Raw genomic sequence first — 22316 nt, 5'->3', positions numbered from 1 at the left:
TGGTTCCATTGAATGTGTAGTTTAAAAATTCCTTCCTGATCGATACTCATTCTCCAGTGGGTTTATTCTACAATCCTCTCCTCTCCTCTTCTGGAGACATATGGACGCTCCAGTATGAAGATGCTCGGAGCTTTCTGCTACATCACTCAGAGCTTGTACATTCTCCACATTTCAGCCAGCTTCTCTTCCAAGGAGTCTCTTCTGCCACTCACCTACATAGAGGGTCAGTACTGCCTCAGTGGAGGCACACTGACTCTCTTCTTCATCTCTCTTCCTTGGATGCTCAAGGAAGCTTGTTAAATAACAAATGAGAACAAGTGGGGGAAGCCTGGACCAGCATCTTGGACCTCAAGTGCAGTCCTTTGGCATCATCCCTCTCTCTCCTGTAATTAACAAAAGACAGTTACTCTAACAAATGACTTCGAAGGTGTGATTTCTTCGTAGAGTAATAGAACAACGCTGTTGTACTCTAATGCATGTATTGTAAAATTTCAGTGGGGGTGGACTCCATTAATTAAGGATGGATAACACTTGGCCAGGGGCTGGGCTGGCTTGTACCTTTGGAGTGTTTATTTATAAAAAGAGATTGCTAAGCACATTAGTACATTAGCAGTGTAAACAAGATCACCCGGGAAATGGCAGAAGATACTTAAGAGAACAAACTGCCTGGAGTCACTTTGGAAGCACCCATTATGAACAAACAATCACTGTGCTAATTACAATTGCTCTGCTAATTACAATTACTGTGCTAATTACAATCTATCCTTATCTGTTCCTCAGGTTCCCTATGGACTTTTCCTTCTGAGCCCTTAGACCAGCCTGACTTACTGCCTGCACTGGAGTGTAATGAAATTGCAGTTCCTTAAAAATCATCTCTGCTTTAGATGCCTTGATGATTCAGAGAGGCTTCCTTGTCCCAGAAAAAGAACATCGTCAGGGATTTCAGTGCCAGAAAATAGAGGTGGGGGAGAAAAGGGTGTGGTGGGAGGAGGCAAATGGTGGGGGGAGTGGGGGTATCAGTATGTAGAGACAAGGGGTAGGAGGAAAAGAAGGCGAGAGGGAAGAGAGGGAAAATGAAGAAGGAAGGAAAGGGGTAGAGGAAGCAAGAAGATAGAAGAGGAGAGAGAGACTGGCAAGAAAAGTAAAATAGCCCTGGTAGCTTTTGTTATTATTCACTGAGAAGATTCAAAATATGCTATATGTTGATACAGTGGGAGTGGAAGGGAGGAGCTCCAGATAAACAGTTTAATCTAAAGTTACCTTATCTGAGCATTTAATCTCACCATTCACCCCCCCCCTCCAAAAAAAAAAGGTATCCAATCAAGGATAAATGATGGGATGAGTAGGTGGGGGATAGCAGTAGATTAAAGGAAGTCACAGCCAGATCCCAAAAGGCCCAGTGATAAGATTTCAGACAAGGAAAATATACACTGGATAGAAAATAGCACAGGGACAAGACCAGGCCAAAGTACACTGGATGTGAGCAGAACTGTGCAGGGACACGACCAGATCATCACACCCTGGAGGCAGCCAGCATCTGGGAGGGAGGGTGGGAGCAGAAGAGATATAGGAGAGAGAGAGAGAAAGAGAGAGAGAGAGAGAGAAAGAGAGAGAGAGACAGACCGAGATGGAGAGAGATAGAGATAAAGACAGAGACAGAGACATGGAGAGACAGAGAGCAGAGACAGACAGAGACACAGAGTCACAGAGATATACACAGAGACGGAGGCACAGAGACACAGAGAAAGATACACAGAGAGAAACAGACATACACACATATACACAGAGAGAGACATAGAGAGAGAGAGAGAGACAGAGAGACAGAGAGACAGAGAGACAGAGAGAAAGAGTCACAACATACATGGGGAACCCAGATCCATCTATTTGAACTTCATAATAAATATCAACTTATAAAGTATCTGAGTTTTGTATGAAAATCTTTCATACAACTCTTAAAAACCCACTAGAGCAGAAGAAATCCACTTTTGCATTAATAGTATGATTTGTTTTCCTTACAAAATAACTGTGTTTCATTTATTATGACATTGTGAATATTGTGAATTAAATTTAAAAAGTTAAAGTGTCTATTTTCTCTCTTCTCTTACTATAATTAGGAAGACGGGTTTGTTTAAGTTTTTTGCAACCCTTTATCAAAACCCCTGCCATATAGAGAAATAAAAATAAAAGGCCTCTTTCCTGTGATATGTGCCAATCTCACTGATCCGAGATGATCTCTCATTGTTGTTTTGATTTGAATTTCTCTGATAAGAAGTGGTGCCATTTAGAAACCACAGTGCTCCCATACCAAATAAAAAAGCAAAAGCAAAGAGGCATCCTTCACTAGGTCTTAATATTACTTTTTTTGTATACCCATTTAGATTAATGAGTGTTGATAGCAGAGCTATTATGTCTGAGTTGCTTAGGAAAAACAAAAACTTCACCCCAGCACATGTCCCCACCCAGATGCATTTTGGGCTGCTTTTCCAGGAGTTTGTCTTCTACCTTTGGCCTTTAGCAGCCAGCAGCTCAGCTATTCCCTGGTGAGTACTTTATGCAGTATCCCCTGGAGGCTGCAATTGAAGGCAGAGAGAGCAAGCCCTCATTCCGTCACCTCACTGTGGCATCTGAACAAAACAGTCAAGTGTATTTGCTTCCCTGGATATCCCAATTGCTCAGTGTTCCCATCTCCACCCCCCATCTTCCTTGTTCAGCAGAGAAATCAGAGAGGAGGATGCCAAGAATCCACCTAAGTTCCATTATGCAGTTCCATTATACCAGCCCTAGCTGCTATAAACTCCTTCCTCTAGAGCAAGGCTACCACAGAACCCCTGGCCCTCTCCCACCACTAGCCTGGAGACTTGCTTCCTCTTTCCAAACAGGCAACTGGATGAACAATCCCCTAGTCTCAAGTACAACCTGGACTCACACTGAGTTTAATGTTCAATTTAACACTGTGATGTTTATTCAAAGCTGGTCCTCAGGAGCTTATTTGAAAATGTAGAGACTCGGGTCTCAGCTCCCGCTACTGAATCACACTCAGTGTTTCAGCGGGATCCCATGGTAATTAGTTTGCACATTCCCGTTCCAGAAGCACTGATGCATTTCATGTGCTCTGAGTTCTGACTAGAAGAAGACATATGAAAAATTCCTCCCTCACAAAGGGGCTTCGTGAATGATGATGATGAGCTATTATTTGTCTTTCTGCTTTTTAAGAATGATATGTTTGGAGAAAAAGCTGGTGCATGTATTCACTCTGTCTGGAGGTTAACTGCAGAGAAAGGAGAAAGGCCTTAAGCCCTCATTCCATTACTTACAAGCAAGCATGAATTTGGACAACTTAGCTTAGCTTTCAAATTTTATTTTAGGCAGCGTAGTTTACAAAATTACTTTATTTATTTATTTATTTATTTATTTTGTTTTTTGGGTCACACCCAGTGATGCAAAGGGGTTATTCCTGGTTCATGCACTTAGGAATTACTTCTGGCAGTGCATGGAGACCATATGCAATGCTGGGAATAGAACCTAGGTCAACTGTGTGCGAGGCAAATGCCCTACCTGCTGTGCTATTGCTCCAGCCCCTCCACAATTATTAATGGTAGAGTTTCATGCACAGAGTAGACATTAACATGTTACATCCTGAGGGGCTGGAGCAATAGCACAGTGGGTAGGGCATTTGTCTTGCACATGGCCAATCTGGATTTGATTCCCAGAATCCCATATGGTCCCCTGAGTACAGCCACGGGTAATTCGGTAATCTGGGTGTGACCCCAAAAGAAAAAAATCAAACATGTTACATCATTAACAAGGAGCATATGAGCCTGCTATCTTAGCCACCAAGTCAAAGGAACCCCTGACTCCTAGATAATGTGACTTGCTGAAGGATATCATGAAAATTCATTTCCCAGTCCTCCTACCTATAAAAATCCTGATGGGTAGACCTTATTACAGCTCTAAGTGATTCTTAACACCAAACATCAGCCAAGCGGCACAAATGCTGGCCGACTTTGACCGTGAGTGTGGAAAAGTAGGACTACAGCTGAATCTTACGAAGACAATGTTTATGAGAAACAGCCTTGTTCCTGACACCCCATTCGCTCTCAATGGAACGACCATCTCCGAATGCAACAGCTATGTGTACCTAGGTCGAGAGGTCAACATGACAAATGACCTGGCACCTGAGCTGCGCAGGAGGAAGAGAGCGGCTTGGAACGCCTTCAAGAATGTTGAAGAAATAGCTAAGAGGACGAAGAACCTCCGGCTCCGGGCACATCTCTTTGATTCCACTGTTCTTCCTGCATTAACATATGCCTCAGAGACCTGGGCCCTACGCAAACAAGATGAGAACACTATTCAGGTCTCCCAATGAAGAATAGAAAGAGCTATGCTTGGAATATCACGTTTCACTCAAATGAGAGAACGAATCCGGAGTTCTGACATCCGTCGACGATCAAGGATCAGGGACGCTGTCTCATTTGCCAAGGTGTCGAAAATCAGATGGGCTGGTCACGTAATGAGATTTAAAGACGACCGTTGGACTAGAGCTGTTACTGATTGGATTCCACGGGATGTCAAGAGACCGCGTGGCCGCCCACCTACCAGATGGTCAGACTTCTTCGTCAAGATCATGAGTGATCGGTTCGAGGCTCTTCATGTTCCCGGAATGAACAGATGCCATTGGGCTACACTAGCACGAGACAGGGACAAATGGAGACGTTACTGGCGCCCGCTCGAGCAAATTGAGGACTAACGGGAAGTTAAGTGATAAGTGATAAGTGATTCTTAGAATGAGGTGGGTAGATATGCTACACAAAACTCCTTGCCATGAGGAGATATGGAAAGAGAGAAGTCCTCTGGCTTTGATCCTCACTTACCATCTAAGCCCTGATCTGATGTTCATTTATAGAAGAAGCCATAGGAACCAGAAAGGTGACAGAGCCAAGAATGATACTGCAGACAGGAACAGAAACCAAGCCTTGAGGACAGATGGCACACCAGATGGACACAGTGGCCTTGACTCCTGCAGAGGATGTCAGAAAACCTTGGAAAAACAGAAAAGAGACCCTCTACACTCAGTCCGGAAAACAAGATTCCAGGGACAACCTACCCTTGAAACCTGCAAGCCAAGCGCCAATGTCTGGCCTTGGTCTCTTCCATGATAGCTTCGATAACCCCCTGAGTATGGAGCCTACAGCTGTGTCTCCAGGTGAGTATTTGCCAAACACAGGAATGGAACTAAATATAGATACATGAGAATATTCTTGAAAACCAGAAGCTAAAGCCACTTTTATCCAACACTGCCTCCACCACCAGCTTCCTACGCGTCCTCTTATTACAGGAAGGTCACTGCATCCAGATCCAGGTTTGTGGCCAGAAAAAGCCTCAAACCTGCTCAGCCACTTGCTTACTACAGCATTTTGGCCATTTGTACAGGGTTGAGAAGTGAGTTTTATGCCTAGACACTTTCAAAGTGGATAGAGTGCAGCCCAACAGATGGTGTTTAGGAAGTCTGATTTATTTACTATTTGTATGATTTGAACTTCATGTGCCCCTCTGGCACCTCATCTGTGAAATGGGAGTTTTGTACAGATTGTTCTTTGAGAACAGTCTTGGTTCTATTTTTCTTTGGGAATTAAAGATTCCATATCCTTGCTCAGTCTTTTAGGGGGCATGGTGAGCATGAGTTTTGATTATGTCTAGAACATCACCTCTAGGAAGGAATAATGAGAGCTAAATTTCTTTTCTGCTACTCTAACATTCATAGAAGCACACACAGATGATACTTCATCAGCCCAGATGCACAAACACCAGAATGAGAAATGGTCCCTGGTGATTCTGTGCAGGGCATGTGTATGAGCAGCACGAATGCTCTCCCGTGTACTGAGTTCTGACTATAAGCAGACATATGGAAAATTCCTACTTTCAATAGGGTTTTCATGTATAATAATCATGTTGAGCTATTGTTTGCATTCCCATTCTTTGTGCAGAGGATAATAAGTGCTGAGATATCAAATCATAAGTTTTGACATTGTTCTGTTGGTTGTTACCAAGACACAACCTAACGCACTCTTGCTGATACATTATTTTCTTCCTACTCCCCTGCTTCCTTTTTATTTTCCCTACCCCCTCCTTCCTTCTTTTTTTGGTAAAACTAAGTATTAAAGGGAACTTTATAATCAGTATTGGAAAGGTTGCGTGAGGAAAAACCAAAAAGCTGGAGAGATAATACGGGGGTTAAGGTTGCCTTGCACATAGTTACCTGGCTTAGATCCCTTGATACCACATATAGTACCCAACACACCCCTAGGAGTAGCCTGGAGTATTTTAGGTGTGGCCCAACCCCACACCTACCCATTCCTCAATATATAAAATACATGATAGAGAGTCTATCATATAAAAATATATGTACATTATTAAAGGGACAAAAAGAGGGAAATGACGAGGCAAAGAATAAAAGGAAAGGAAAAGGAAAAGAATGATCCAGAAGTGTACACACAGTGAATCAGCTCCAGGGAGGAACTAGGAAAACCACAGCTTCTAGGCCACTAAGATGTGATTCAGCAAATGGGTATCACCGAGGAAAGCCAGCTCCTTGGACAGCCTATTCATTTCTGTTGGTGTGGGTGGGTGGTGCCTCATCCTGAAATCCCACATCTTGCCCCAAACCATCCTCCTTGGTGTTGCAATCTGCACAGCTGATAAGCAGACCAGATTGAAAAGCGCCTCTCTGGTAAATCTCTCCTGAGCTCCTCACACTTTGTAGGTCATTCATGAAGGCCTATAATCAAATCAAATGTCTGCTGCTGGCAGATTCATCCTTTTTTTTTTTTTGATGAGGTATCTGCAAAACCTACCACTTTCATTCCTACTTTGCTCAGACCTCCTTCCAAGCAACTTTTCTTGGCTGTGACTTCCCACACTCTATTCTCAAGTCAAGTCATAGTTCTTGACTGATTCTGATTTAAATCCCTACAATCTACAAGGCACATTGATCTTAAAGTAATGACAAGGGATGGATGGGGATAGGAGAGGAAGATAAAAGACAAGTTAAGAATGTCCAAGACCACCCACTGCTGAGGAGTTTGTCTCTGGTGACTCATGAGCAAAGGGACTGGATACTCAGAACCACCTTGAAGGGGGATTAAGATCAGCACAGTCCATAGGGAGAGGAAACAGAGAAGCAAAGTTTAACATCACAGAAGGGACTAGGGGCAGTCTGGAAAGGTGATCTTTGACTTCTTGCTTACACAAAACTTGGTGTGTTCTCAAGCCCCATGTCTATTCAGGTCCATGTGAACTCCAGTTCTCACCCAAAGCTCTCTCCAGACTTCAAATCACTATCCTTTCCTCTCAGCAATCAATTCTCCTGTGACTTTTGCAGGAATGCTGGGTCTTCTTTCTCCATCAAGATGGGTCTCTCCCTCCTCTTTTGTTCCTTCCCTACCTTTCAACCTCTACTGATCACTTTCACCTCATTGCTGCTCTACAATTCATTTTTTTCTTTTTGGGTCACACCCTGCAACGCAGAGGGGTTACTCCTGGCTTTGCACTCAGAAATTACTCCTGGCAGTGCTTGGGGGACCATATGGGATGCTGGGAATCGAACCCGGGTTGGCTGCATGCAAAGCAAATGCCCTACCTGCTGTACTATCACTCCAGCCCCTGATCTACAATTCTTTAACTCTCTGTTCTCTCAATTTTAATCCCTCCCTCTGCCTCTCTGACTCTCAGGCCATATCTCTTCTGTCTTCATCTCTCACTGCACATCTCAGCCTTGTCTCGCTGGCTGTCTCTTCCTCATGCTCTGTCCCTGCCGTCTTCATCTTCCATGTGGCAGACCATGCCCTGACCAGGCAGGGCCCTGACCAACATATCTACAAGTCCGTCTGCACTAACACAGGCTGCAGCCCACACACGGAACCTGAGGTGGGGCCCAGGGAGGAAGCCAAGTTGCTGTAGAATCATGCACAGGGGGTTCTGCCCAAGCTGCTTAATTAGGAATCCGGCACTTTCCTCCAGTCTCCAATCCCCTCTCAGTCTGCCTAAAGCAAAGATAGGACAGTGGTTCCTCTCACACAACCTACTGTGAGATACCCAGAAGTAGCACGTGTCCCTTAGAAGAGAACCAGAGAGATAGTACAGTAGTTAGGGCATTTGCCTTGCACATGGCCGACCTGGGTTTGATCTCTGGCAGCCTATATGGTCCCCTGAGCTTAACAGAAGTCATTCCTGAGCACAGATGAGGAGTAACTCCTGAGCAACACCACCACCCCTGCTGCCCCCAGAATAGAGGAAAAGAGAAGGAAAGGGAAGAAAAGGAAAGGGGCTCAGAGAGGAGGGGAAGGATGAGAAGGGGAGGGGAGGAGAGAAGAGGGAAGGGAAGAGGAGAGGGAGGGGAGTGGAGGAGAGGGAAGAAGAGAGGAGGGGAAGGGAGAGGACCAGAGGCTGAGAGAGTACTGGATGGGAGTCACAACAATCCTTTTTCAGAGGAGACCCAAATCACACTGGAGCCTTCAACAGCCTCAGTATCTCCATGTATACAGCAAAGGGTGAGGCTGAACTAGTCTACTCTTTCAATGTGGATCCAGTCTGGAGAACTTAAAGGTCATGCCTGTTGTAAAGTGGAAACCCAGGCTGCTCTAGGGATAGCCAGAGTGGCAGTGAGTGCTGAGGCCTGTCTTCTGTCAGGCGTGGGGAGCCGAGCAGCCGTGTAGCTGTCACCCGGGAGGCGCTGGAGCTGGCAAGAGTTTGAATTCCCAGGCCAGGCTGCTGTCAGGAAATGAGGCATATGGCCGGACGGCTGGGGTGGCGCCTCCTGGCCACTCTGGAGAGTTGGCCCCGCGATCACTTAGAGGAGGGAGGGAAGAAAGGCGGAGGTGGCGAGATGTGCCAACAGCTTTCGAAGCTGAAACAAGCACAGCCCAGTCTCCTGGAACTCGGGGGACAGAAGCGCGGCAGCCACTCCTTGTCTGGGGCTCTGGAAAGGATGCCGGAAAGACACACCTCTGCTCCTCGGAAACCGCCCACCTTCTTGGGGTGGAAAGGACACTGACTTTCCTTTTTAAAACATTTATTTGTTTTGGGGCCACACTGAGTGGTGCTCAGGACTTACTCCTTGCTCTATGCTCAAGGATCTCTCCTGGTGGGCTCAGAGGACCATATGGGCTGCTGGGCTGGGGATTGAACCCAGGTTGGCTGAGCACAAGGCAAAGTCCTACCCGCTGAACCATCATTCATTCCAGCCTCAATAGTTGAATTTTTTAGTGCACATGCGCATGAGTGTGTGTGTGTGTGTGTGTGTGTGTGTGTGTGTGTGTGTGTGTGTGTGTGTGTGTTTCAACATGTGGCTCTGGCAAAGGAGCTGGTCAGAGGAAAGAGTTTAACTGCAGGGTAGGTGGAGAGTGTATGTGAAATGGGAGATAGTCATCTGGGAGGTCCTGAAGTTTCATTAGCAATGGACGTGGTTTGCTCACTACCCAGTGAACCTGGAACAACACCTGGAAGCCTGTGGGTCAGTATCTGTCTTGCAAACCATAATGGCTAAAAGGAAAACGTGAAAGTGTGAGAGAATGACTGAGAGAGACAGAGAAAATGACTGTCTACTATAGAGTCAACTCACTCATATTTTTTTCTTTTCAATTAAAAATATAGTTAGTTGGTAGTTGATGGAATTTTCCTTATTGATTCTTTTAATTTTTTTGGCACCATTCCTGGAGATACTGTAATACCAGGTTGATTCATGGAGTGGACGGAGCAAGCCCCAATTCCAATACCCTGCTCCAAAAATTAATTTAACATGTTGTCCTCCAATAAAGAACAGGTAAGATATTAAAATCATAAAAACAGATACTAAACTTGATCTTAGTCAAAAGGCCACAAAGCAATTGGTTGATCAGTTTTAATTTATATATATAAATTGATTTAGTTAAATATAAATATTAATAGCTACCGAGAGTATTCGATATGCCAAACACAGTAACAACAAAGTCTCCAATGGAGACGTTACTGGGCCCGCTCGAGCAAAATCGACGATCAACGGGAGGGCATTTACCTTTACCTTTACCTAGTAAGGTGATATATATATATATATATATATATATATATATATTTAACTAAATCACTGTGAGATATATAGTTACACAGTTTTCCATGATTGGTTTTCAGTCTTACAATGTCCCAACACCTGTCCCTTCACCACTGTACATTTCCCACCACCAATATTCCCAGTTTCCCTCCACCACCTGCCACCCCAACATGACTCTATAGTAGACAGTCGTCTTCTCTGTCTCTCTCTCTCTGAATCACTCTCTCACACTTTCACTATTCCCTTTTGGGCATTATGGGTTGCAGGACAGAAACTGAAATGTTAGCAAATATGTTCCTCTATCTCCTTTCAGCACTGTTCTTATCCAGAGTGATCTTTCCAGCTATCATTGTTCTAGTGTAATACGTATTTTTTTAATTCTTAATAGGTAAGGTGAAGGCCCATATTTTTCTTTTTTCTAGCTTCTTTGATTGCATAATACCATCTATAAGATATAGGATGTACAGTATAAGGATGAATTGATTCTGTAATCATTAACTTTTCTATTCAAGGGAGTCAAAGATCATTCTTGGAATCAGGGAGTTGGTGACTTCATGTCCAAGCATCAGATGAAGCACTCTCCATGGGCACACTATGGCATTGACACCCCAGTTATTCAGAGACCATCTAAGAAGGAGGGGTGGACCATCAAATACAAGTGCTTAGTACAGCATGAGAATTTCTGATAGGTCTGATGACCTTATGACCTGGTGGTCTTGAATGGCCCATTCTATCTTCTAGACTTGGTGGTAGGAAGGTAAGCCCAAAAGGCAATCAGAAGATCTGTGGTCATGGTGAGCTCTGCAGTGACTTTTCTTGTGCCCTCAGCTATGTATGTTCTTCCCCCACATATAAGTGGGATCCTGGGATTCTAAAAAGCCCTTTCAGAATCTAGCATCTCACTCCCCAGTTTGAACTCCTCTTTGGGATTAAGTTCATTTTCACAGAAGCCAAAAAGAACTCATACATTCACTCATGTATTGCATTCAAGCCAATTTCAACGTGTGGTGTAAAATCAAGCAATCTAGAACATGGGAGCAATGTGATTGTCAGCTTCATTGACAATTACTGAAACACCCCTTCATCAAGATGAGGTAACAGGATGTTGCTTGTCACAGAAGAGCATGGATATGGAGCAGACCCTATAAGGAAATCTATTTTCCTAATCCTCCACCCCTTCCTGCTTCTCCACATAGCTGGACTTTGCCAGCATGTTCCGAGATGCTCAGGAAATAGCTAGGAACATGCCCTCTTAGATTTTATCCATCTTAAGAGGTACATAGTTCTTTGCTCACATTTCAATGTCCAGTTCACAAGTCAAGATCTCAGGGAGACCTGTAATGATCCCTTCTAATTACTTCCAGAGGGAGTCACATGAGAACTCTTTGGAAACCATTGGTATTCCTTGGAAGACCACTAAATTAAATTTTCATAAATGGTTTTTCAATTATGTGTGTCATCTTGCAAGATTGTAATTTCTTTTTTCAAAAGGAAGAGCCAATTTTCCTTCTTTCTCCTGGATTTTATGGAGCTTTAGTCGTTCATTATTGATGCTTGCTTGAGACAGAGTTTTATAAACTATTAACACGACAGAAAATCAGCATGTACAATCTTGCTAGGGAGTAGCTCATCCAGAATGTCCTTAAATTTCATCCACAGTTTTATTTTCCAACAAAGTAGGATTCAGTCTGATTTAGAATATGAGTCAGAGAAAGAATTTTTACTGGGAATTATAGGACTCAACTTTGCTGCTAAAGAGCTGTGGCACTTCTAGTTATTTATCTTATCCTTGAATTCTCCTTTTATCTTACTCTTTGACTGTAACATATCCCTGAATCTTATAAATGATACCTCAAAACTCCATCCCCAAGTCCTCTTTTCTTTCCATTATGTTTCCAGCATACTGGTTAAAACTACTAATACTCTCTTGAGGCTTCCACTTAGATACCTAACTAATCCCTTTCATTTAACTCTTCCCCATGCTACCCTTATGGAAATCCATTTCCCATGCAATCGAGGTGGAAAATGCAATGAAATCACTCTATGTCCTTCTTTAGCTATATAAAAAATTTCCCTTTTGCAATAGCCAGCAAAGCCCACCAGAGCTTCTACCACTTACTGCTGTCAACCCACTTCCTCCTATTCGTCCCAATGGTCGGCTTCAATCCCACCAGATTTCAACTTTGAAGTCACCAAACTACAACATCTGTTTCCATTTTAAACATTTTTAAATACCAACTCCCACTCATATTCCAGGAATTAGTTAAGTAACATTTCATTTGAAAAGCAGACAAGTTGATTCCCAAGTCTAAGAATTGTTTTCTTGTCTTAAAGATGCATCCCCAGTAATCTGCTCAATAAATCCAACTGAATCAGAGTCCAGGTTAACTGCGTTCCTTTGTGGGGAGCACTTACAGTGTTCTCAGGGTTTATTCCTGGCTCTATGCTCAGGGATCACTCCTGACAGGGCTTTGGGAACCATATGTGCTGCTGGGGATCTATCCCAGGTCAGGTATGTGCATGGCAAGCAAGCATCTTACTGGCTATGCAATCCCTCCAATGTCTAATTATTTCTCTTTAACCTTGTATTTTCACTTCATGGTACCTACCACAGACTAATGAAATATATATTATCACAAAAGATTTAAGTCAAAGGGTCTTGAAGCATTTTTATCATGCCTTCCATTCTATCTCTGTGAAACCTAGAACATAGGATGGAATCTAGAACACAGCAGGTGATCAAAGAACATATGACTCCAAAGAGAAATGGTGTGATGTTGTGCTTATAGTAAGAAGTCCCTAAGGTTATTTGTTTTGGGGCTACACCTAACAATGTGTTCTGGGCTTACTCCTGGCTCTGTGCTCAGGGATTGCAGATCACTTCTGGCAGTGCTTAGGGATCAATCCCGGGTCAACTGCATGCAAGACAAGTGCTTACCAGCTGTACTATCTCTCCTGACTCAAGGTCTTAGTCTACCTTTCTGATACAGCTAAAATTTCTTGGGATATCCTCTGTGATGAGAGTACTATTTAAGGTATTTTGCTATTTCAAGGGGGCGACCTGGTTAAGTAACTAAAAAGGGGGCTGGATGCCAGGAAAATATCTAGGTAACTAGAGATTGGAATTTTTAGCGTCCAACTCCATGTCCAGGAAGGAGAGAGATGCTCAGAGGTTGAATCAATGACCAATGATTTAAATAAGTCATGCTGATGTAATGGAGTTCATTAAAACCCCCAAAGGACTGAGGTCAAAGAGCTTCACAGTTAGCAGAGATTTGGGGACAGTGGTCTACCATGGAAATTTATGCCCCTTCTTCATACCATTCCCTCTGTATATTTTCCATCTGTCTGTATCTTGTTATATTCTTTTATAACAAACCAGAAAACTAGAAAGTAAAATGCTTCTCTGAGTTCTGAGACAATGAATAAATTGTCTCACATTCTAGTAAATAAATCTATTTCAAGATGTGGGTCTTAAAAATGTCCACTACGTAGCCAGGTGGTGAGGAGCGCAGATGATAAACTTTGCTTCCAAGTAATATCTAAGTGTGCAGGGGCCCCTCCTGTAGGACTGAGCCATTGAATTGGGGTCCAATGTTGTGCCTAGGTTGAGGGGGTTTTGTGGAATTGGAAAAGAAGGGTTTGGAGCTGGTCATGTATATCAGAACCGCCTCCCCCACTTCCCTAGATCACAAAAACCACATTTCCTCTTTCTGTGGACTTTTACATTGTGCAGTGGAGGCCTTGGTGCCTGGAAGAGCTTAGTAATATAGTTAAAATGTCATTATCCTGGCTCTGACATTTCCTAGAAAGGGGTCTTTGGAAAGTCACTTAACATTTTCATTTCTAAAGGGTCTGATAATCACCCATGTTTCGGAGATTCATTATGAGTTTTATATAAAGTCATGGGTGCTAAGTACTTATATGACCCTCAGAGTCTGCTGAATTTTTAGTTGCTGATATTATTATTAACAATATTTATATTATAATTAATAAAATTTAAAGTATGTTATTACTTATAATGATACATTATTTTCAAAGTCAGTCAAGAGCTTGACATAGAGTAGTTCTTAAAAATCAGCAGCCATCTATGGCGAGCATCAATCTGTTAATTAGATGACAGGATGAGAAGGAGGAGGACGCTTATCAGTGATGTGTCTGAGGGTCTAACTAATGTTGACATGACGTCAAATAGGAAGAAATCTCTGCTTTATGATAACCTCTTCCAACACATTCACATAAAACTGTCTGTCACTGTCACTGTCCTCCCGTTGTTCATCGATTTGCTCGAGCGGGCCCAGTAACATCTCCATTGGAGACTTTATTGTTACTGTGTTTGGCATATCAAATACATCACGGGTAGCTTGCCAGGCTCTGCTGTGGGGGCGAGATACTCTTGGTAGCTTCCCTAAAAAGATATAATTTTTAAGAGAATAATTTCTTATACATGGAACAATTGTTCTCACTGACCTTTTCATAGTTCTTCAGATTTTGAGGCATTATTAATGTGACCAAAACCTCTCTTCTCCAGAGAGAGTAGCCCCCATTGCTTCAATTCTCCAGGAAGATAGGCAAATAGGATATATGCCTAATCTACATAGGTCTTGACTACCACAGTTCCTGTTTTGTGTATTTTCATAAGAAATCAGTCTCATCTTTCACTTCTTTATGTACTTCTCTGAATTAATTCACACGGAAAGAGGCTCATGACATATTATAGAGCAAAAAAGAGACCTTTATACAGTTTTGCAGAAATGTGGGGTATATGTGTATGTATGTGTGTGTGTGTGTGTGTGTGTGTGTGTGTGTGCGCGCACTTGTGAGTGTGTTATTGAGGCAGAGGGAAGTAAGATTTTAAAGAATGTTCAAGAAAATGTTAATTCTGTGTATTTCTGGATGATGGGAATTTTATTTTCTACTTCATTAAATGTCTTTATTTTTGTACTGCCTGAATAGCCTACACAGGACACTTATTTTAATACACTGAGAGATTAATTTAAAAAATTAAAAATTCCATTAACTGTACTTACAGGATGATTTAAGATTGAATTTAAAGTATGGGGATAAACTTAGAAAATTTAGGAGGGGCAGGGTACATAAAAGCTACATCAGCGGGAACTGAAACTCATAGGATGGAATTTGCATCCTTCTAACACTTCATGGAGGAGAATCCCTGGGCTTGGAGAGATGCTGTCATTGTATGCCAGTTTCTAGTTCATGGTATCCAAATTATGTATCAATGCTTAAGCAGATAATTTTAACTATCTAGTACATACCTGAAGGTCATCTGGAAAACCTGGCCTTGATTCACATGCTGGGTCCGATTATTGTAACCATGCAGCATCTCTCCAAAAAGTGTGTCATTGAATTTGGAGTCGGATTTGAGGCACTTGGGGCCCTCGCAGACATCTGAGAGCATTAGGCAGGATTTTCCATCAGGAGCCAGTTTGTACTCTTCCACGCAACTGCAGGATAAAACAGAACAAAGAGTTAGCTCTATAGGCAAGACACCCCCATTGGTGGTGACCTAAAACCAAGGACTCTGAGACCCACAAAACGGGTCAGAATTTTGAAACGGAGACTGCTTTTCTGGCTGGAATCTAAGTAGGGCACAGGTGTCTAGAGAGAAGCACATTAATCCTGCAAATTGGTAAATCCAAGGTAAGTCATTTGTGACATTTTAGGGGAGTCAGGGGGAAAGCAGGGTGTACATCCTTATACAAAGCAAATTTAAAAACTGTTTTTCCACGAACACGGAGACTTTAAAAAACATGACAGACCAATTCACAAGGAATTACCAAGTAGCTTCTCAACCTGGAATCTATTCCCAATGTATCTGTCGACCAAGGTCGAAGACTGCAACAGGAGCCAGGTTTTTATTGCCTTCGTGGCTCAGATGTGATCCTACCAGGACCATGGACAGCACACAGAGAACAGCCACAAATTCAGCTCAATTAACCATGCTCACAGTGCCTGCTGGCCTCTTACTAGCCACTCCTGAGAGCAGAAGAGACCTTGACTTAACATTGAGTTTGGGGAAGGTTCCCTCTATGGATCAATCAGACACCAGGATGGGGAATGGAACAATATTTGCAATTGAAAGATGTCTGTAGTGGGAAGAATCACGGGGACAAAAGAGGAAACAGGTTATCAACCCTGAAAAGTCAACCTAGAAACTAGAATTCTTTGAGGCTCTCTCTGTCCATGATCCTATGCTAGGCTTTGAGGACAGGGTAACACAAGTTACTTCAAGGACATATAACACAGATGAACAGGCTGCACAATCAGAGAGAACTGTATAAAAGTCACCTTTCCTCCTGTTGGTCTATGTGACTTGGGCAAATAATATAAGCTCTTTGATCTTCAGCTTCCTCATTTGTGAAATGGGGTAGATGCACCCCAATCCTACCCTAAGTTACAAGGCTATTCCAGGATGCTGTAAAGCACTGCATACAGAAAGTCACGAACTGCAGTTTCTAAGTTGGTTAGGTTAGGAAATCAACCAAGTTATTATAGTGTGGGTGCAACTGTGGTGATGGTGGTGGTTCTATTATTGAGCATTTACTGGCCACATGAAATAATCACTGATGTTTTATGCAGAAGAGAATGGAGAAGCCAAGAAGTAAAGCATGTGACTAAGTGGCAAAACTGGCATTCCAATTCTGGTTTGTTGAGCCACAAAGGCCTCTTTTTTAAGTCTTCTCCAATCCAGTTGTTTCTGTTTACATGATAGAAACATAGATGTTGGGTAGGCTGTGCTTTCTGGAGGCAGCAGAAAGCAGGCAGTCTGTTATTTGTCTTTGCTCCATGATGTGGAGCAAAGCTATGTTGAATCTAACTGCAAAGAGACCAAGGAAGTCCCACAAGAGAAGGGAGCATCCCTGTGAGTTGGTTCAAGAAGAAAATGGAGTGAGGTAGCAGGAACCAGAAGCTGGCGCTTGAGACACAGAACCTGACAGAATGCAGGAAGCAAAGTTGAAAATTGGAATGGAGAGAGCAGAGTAGCAAGAATCCAGGAATGTCTTATGGACAAAGACAATGGTCACTATGCCTTCACTTTCTTCTAATACCTGTTGGTCTGCAATGAAGCACTACCTTTTCCTTACATAAACATTTCTGCCCAAAGTACAGGGAAAGCATCTGGGAAGGAGGCAGGCCTGTGCAATGTCTTGGTCAAGACTAGCCTGCTTTCTGTATGTGTTAAATGCTATGTGCCTTTCCTTCAACAAAGTTTCAGTACAGACTGAGTAGATACGAATGTGCAGAATACATGGTAAATGTCTGAGAAAGTCTACTTCCATCATTTTATCCCTGGGGTTTCCCAGAGAATACAGAAAAAATGATTTATTTGGCATAATGTTCTCTCTCATACCCAACCCTTTTACATACACACACACACTCACTCACACACACACACACACACATGCACACACCAAAACTATGTATGCCTTTGAATAAGAATAATACTTATGTATAAGTTTTTCAAATCTCATCAACATTATCAAAGTCTATAGAGTAAAAAGTGGATACTGTTTTTCTTCTTTTAAAAAATATTTAGTTTTAATTGAATCACAGTGAGATACACAGTTAATGATTGGGTTTCAGTTATACAATGTTCCAGCACCTGCCCCTTCACAAGTAAACATTTCTCACCACCAATGTCCTCAGTTTTCCTCCCGCCCTTCCACCTGCCTCTATGGCAGGCACCTCTCTCTCTCCCTCTCTTTCTCTCTCTCTCTCTCTTCACTTTTGGGCATTATAGTTTGCAATGTCTGAGAAAGTCTACTCCCATCAATTTATCCTTTGGGTTCTCCAGAGAATACAGAAAAATGATTTATTTGGTATAGTGTTCCCTCTCATACCCAACTCTCTCTCTTACACACATACACACACAGTGAATAAATGCTTTTCATTCACCACTCCACATCTATTATTCTTACTTTTGACTAGTGGTGATCAGTGTTATTATTATGCATTATGTAGTATGTATGATTCTATGTATTTCAATACATTCATATGCATATACATGCAACTACATATGACATCATAATTACCATATTACATATATTTTCATAGTAAATGCATAAACAGATAACACTAGGCATTTTTATGAGATATGCATCTGTATATAATTCTGTTTCTTGGCAATCTCATCAACTCAGTATTCGTGTAGATCTATGTAATGAATATTTGGCAGTGCACAGTATAAATGTACCAGAATGCTTTTAGCTAATCTTTATTGATGGGCATTTTGGTTGTTTATAGTTGTTTGTTATTACAAAAGGTACAATAATAGAGATCTTTCTACATAAATCACTATGCACATGTATGTGTTTCTACAAAGTGGACTCAAAGAAAAGGGATTACTGGGTCAATGTTTTATTAATTTTACAGTGCTGATAGAACACTAATGGCTGTCTATGGCTGTGCCAGTTTACAATTTTATCACTGATGAATGAGAGGGCTCCTTATCCTACATCTTTCATACTCACTACAGTCAGTCTGGGAGGGGTAGAAATAACTATGTTTTGGAGTTGCATTTCTGTGATTACTTGTGAGGTTCATTACATTTTTTTTCATGCCATGGTCATTTATATTTCTTCTTATGTATATAAAAATGTCCATCCTGTGCTCTACTTTTTAATTGTGTTACTTGTCTTTTCCTTAGTGGCTTATGTATAATTTATTTATGTTCTAATTACTTCTTCACTATATATGTATGCTAAAATTTTCTTCCAGTCTTTACTTGTACTTTTAATTTTGCTATTTTTTGAGTGGGGATGGTGTTTGGGCCACACTACACTGTGCTATGAGCTTACTCCTGGCTCTATGCTTAGAGATCACTCCTGGTTGTGCTAGGGGGAACTGTATGGATTGGATTGAACCCAGGTTGGCTGCATGCAAGGCCTTACCTGCTGTACAATCTCCCTGCCTCATAATCTTGCTTATGACATCTTAGAGCTTCTCTATACCGACACCATATAACTTCTTCATCCTGGCTCTTATTGTGTCTGAATTTTTTTAGATCTGTTAGAAGCCACAGGATAACAGAACATCTTTTGCCATATTCTTCTGATATTTTATAGTTTTTTTAAAAAAATCTTTGGTTATTTAATATGAATGGCATTTATTTTTGTGCATGGTGGGAGTGATTATTTTAGGTTAATTATTTTTAAAAAATGAGTAGCCAATTACTGAAAGGCTATATCTTTTCACTAATTTGAACTGCCATTTGTCATTTGCCAAATTTCTACATGTACCATGAATAAATACTTGGAGTTTTTTCTGTTTAATTATCTCTATGTTCCTGCAATCATTCTACACTCCTTTAATAACTATAGCTTTATATAGAGTATGTTTAAATATGGTAAAGTGAGATTCCTCCCTGTCACACATATTCATTTCCTGTTTCAAAATTTCTCTACAATTCTTGCTCAGTTTTCCCCCTTGGATGAATTTTAACGTCAGCTTCTCAAATTGTATATTCCCAGTGGCTTTGGAAAGCATTGCATTGAAGCTGTAGGCTAGATGAAATGGGGTGGGGGGGTTATCAATATTATTTTTTCTTTTAAGACATAAGTATGAAAGTCAGCTCCGTGGATGATGGTGGTTGAGGTGATGTCTGTGCCCCCAGTACTCCCAGACACACCTTAGAGCTATGCATTCAATATAGCTGCAGTTGGGTTACAGGAACCAAGTTATGGGTTTCTGGATAACATAAGCTACTGGTGAAATGTAAGTTACTGTCAAAACATTTCTCTAAAATGTCCTCTTCTTTTGCTTGCAGACCACAAGCATACTGAACGGCAGTCTTACTTGAACAAAACATAAACCTTCAAATAAAGAAGGGTTCATGTATAATCACAATGGAAGAACACTCTGCTCTTAAAAGAGGAAATCCTGTAATTTGCAACAGCATGGAGGGAAGTAATGGCATTATACTCAGGTATAATCATGTAGAGAAAGACAAATACCATGTGATCTCATTCATGTGTGACAATGAATAAACAACAAAAAGAGAAATACAACAAAATACAGGGGAACAGGGAGAATTAATAGGGTTAAAAAGAGTCCATTGTTGGGGCCCTGAGTGATAGCACAGTAGGTAGGGCATCTGTCTTGCATATTGCTGGCTAGAGTTCGATCCCTGGCATGCCATATGGCACTGCCAGAAGTAATTCCTGGGTGCAAAGTCAGGAGTAACTACTGAGCATCGCCAGCTGTGACCCCCAAAGCCATAAACAAACAAAAAGGGAGTCCATTGTATGATAATGACTGGAAACAAAATTTTGGTGATCATCATAATATGGAAAACATAGGTGATTTATTGGACTAATTAACTAAAACCTACAATATGTTATAAGTGAATATTATTTAATTTAAAGAATGTTATCTCATTTAAGGAAGAATGACTTAGAAGGCTTCCCTGGGTACTGAAGAGTAGTTTATTATATCCTGGCTCATAAATACAACACAGTAAGAGGTGGCAGTCTCCTCCAAAAATAGAATTTGTATCTCCATTTATCAAGTATTCTTTGGAACTTTTCATTGACCTTTTAGGTTTTTGGCCATTACCTTTGTGGGGATTTAATAATCAGTATTTGTGAGAATCACTAAATTCTAGAGTCTACTTACATGTTGCATGCTGGAACCAGATTTCTGAAGTTCCAATTTTGATCCAACCACTGAGTGATCTCTGAAAAAACCCTTAGCCTTTCTGTACTTCCTTGGCTTGGTTGCAAGGCAATTCGTAATTCACAGAGTGAGGATTAAATGCTTGATATCTGAAATCAAGTGTACTCATAGAGGTAGTCCACTGTCGTCCCGTTGTTCATCGATTTGCTCGAGTGGGCCCAGTAATGCCTCCATTTTGAGACTTGTTGTTACTGTATTCGGCATATTGAATATGTCACAGGTAGCTTCCCAGGCTTTGCCATGTGGGTGAGATACTCTCCATAGCTTGCCGGACTCTCTGAGAGGGGCGGAGGAATTGAACCTGGCTCAGCCAGGCTGGCTGCACACAAGGCAAACACCCTACCGCCGTGCTAGAGATATAATTTCTATTTTGAGTCTTCCACCTGGGGAATAAGATTAGTTTTTTAAAACTTCTCTTCTTCTTTAAAGCCTTTAACCTTCTATTTTCTAGTTAGCTATTGCTGAGTTTGATGAAAGCAATTGCTGTTTCTAGTCAATTGATTTTCATCCCACTACACAAGAATCTCATCAGAACTAATATACCTACCATATTTTTCCAGATGACTGAGTCCAGTCCATATTTGTCCAGTTTGGGTACTAGGATTATGCTAACATTATAGAAAGTATTAGAGAAGTTCTTTATTTTTCTTCTCTAGATTATTTTACATATAGAGAGGTTATCCTTTCCTCTAGGATCTGATAAGATACGCAGTAAAGTCCCCTGGGCTTAGTGCCTTCTTTTCAATTGCAGAATACTTAACACTGTTTTTTACCTTATGTTATCTGTTTATTTAGATTTTCTATCACATCATGATACAAACAGGTACTTTATATTTTCTAAGAATATATTTTATCGAGACTTTCAAATTTACCGGTATAATGCTTTGCACAGTGTTCTCATTAAATCTGGTTTATCTTCTGTGCTCCTTTGGTTATGTCCCTAGCTCATTCCTAATATGTTTATTTGTGTTCATGCTCCTTTCTTGGAAAAGGCTTTTGTGTTTTATTGATGAAGCTTCCTTTGATCTCCCTATTTCATTCATTTTAGCTTTTATTTGTATTAATTCCTTTATGCTATTTTCTTCATAATTTTTTCCCTGGCATCTTAAGTTGAATGTTTCACTTGTTTCCCATCTTTCTGGCTTATTAATAAATGCTGTGGAGCTTTCAACTCTGCTTTGTTCCTTCCCATGAGTTTGATATGCAGTCTCCTGTTTCCTTGTTTTTCATTTACAAAGAGGTGGTTAATTTGAGTTTGATTTTTTTCCCCCAAGCATTATTTTGAAGGTGGTTGTTTATTCCCTAAGTATATTTTGAAGGTGGTTATTTTTTAAAATAATTCCCAACTAGATAGATTCATTTGTTGAACAGACTGCAGACACTACCTAATATAATTTATTGCATTTTTTTTCTGTGAATGGAGCTTGTATAATTTCTCCTTTGGTGACTTTATTAAGATTTTATACACTCTTACTTAAGGGAGACACATAATGTCAGACTCCGATTCGAGATCTAACTAAACCTGTGTTCTAACAGCAGC

At 41.3% G+C, this 22316-nt stretch overlaps 1 protein-coding gene and 1 non-coding gene across 5 annotated transcripts in view; both read right to left on the bottom strand.

Annotated features, from left to right (window-relative positions):
• ASTN2 (astrotactin 2) overlaps positions 1 to 22316 on the bottom strand; it is a 1072177-nt gene that overhangs the window by 373727 nt on the left and 676134 nt on the right. For all 4 annotated transcript variants that reach the window (XM_056138490.1, XM_056138491.1, XM_056138492.1 and 1 more), the window contains one exon: positions 15358 to 15546. In XM_056138490.1, coding sequence (XP_055994465.1) covers positions 15358 to 15546 — 189 coding nt within the window. The remainder of the gene's footprint in view (positions 1 to 15357; positions 15547 to 22316) is intronic.
• On the bottom strand, positions 9692 to 9882 carry LOC130045877 (U2 spliceosomal RNA). The gene has a single exon (XR_008795640.1). It is a non-coding gene; the product is annotated as a U2 spliceosomal RNA (small nuclear RNA).

The sequence above is a fragment of the Sorex fumeus genome, unplaced genomic scaffold (genome assembly GCF_029834395.1).
Source record: "Sorex fumeus unplaced genomic scaffold, SorFum_2.1 ptg000129l, whole genome shotgun sequence".
Taxonomy (NCBI): domain Eukaryota; kingdom Metazoa; phylum Chordata; class Mammalia; order Eulipotyphla; family Soricidae; genus Sorex; species Sorex fumeus.
Note: the sequence above shows the minus strand (reverse complement) of the source record. Positions and strands in the feature narration are given on the sequence as shown.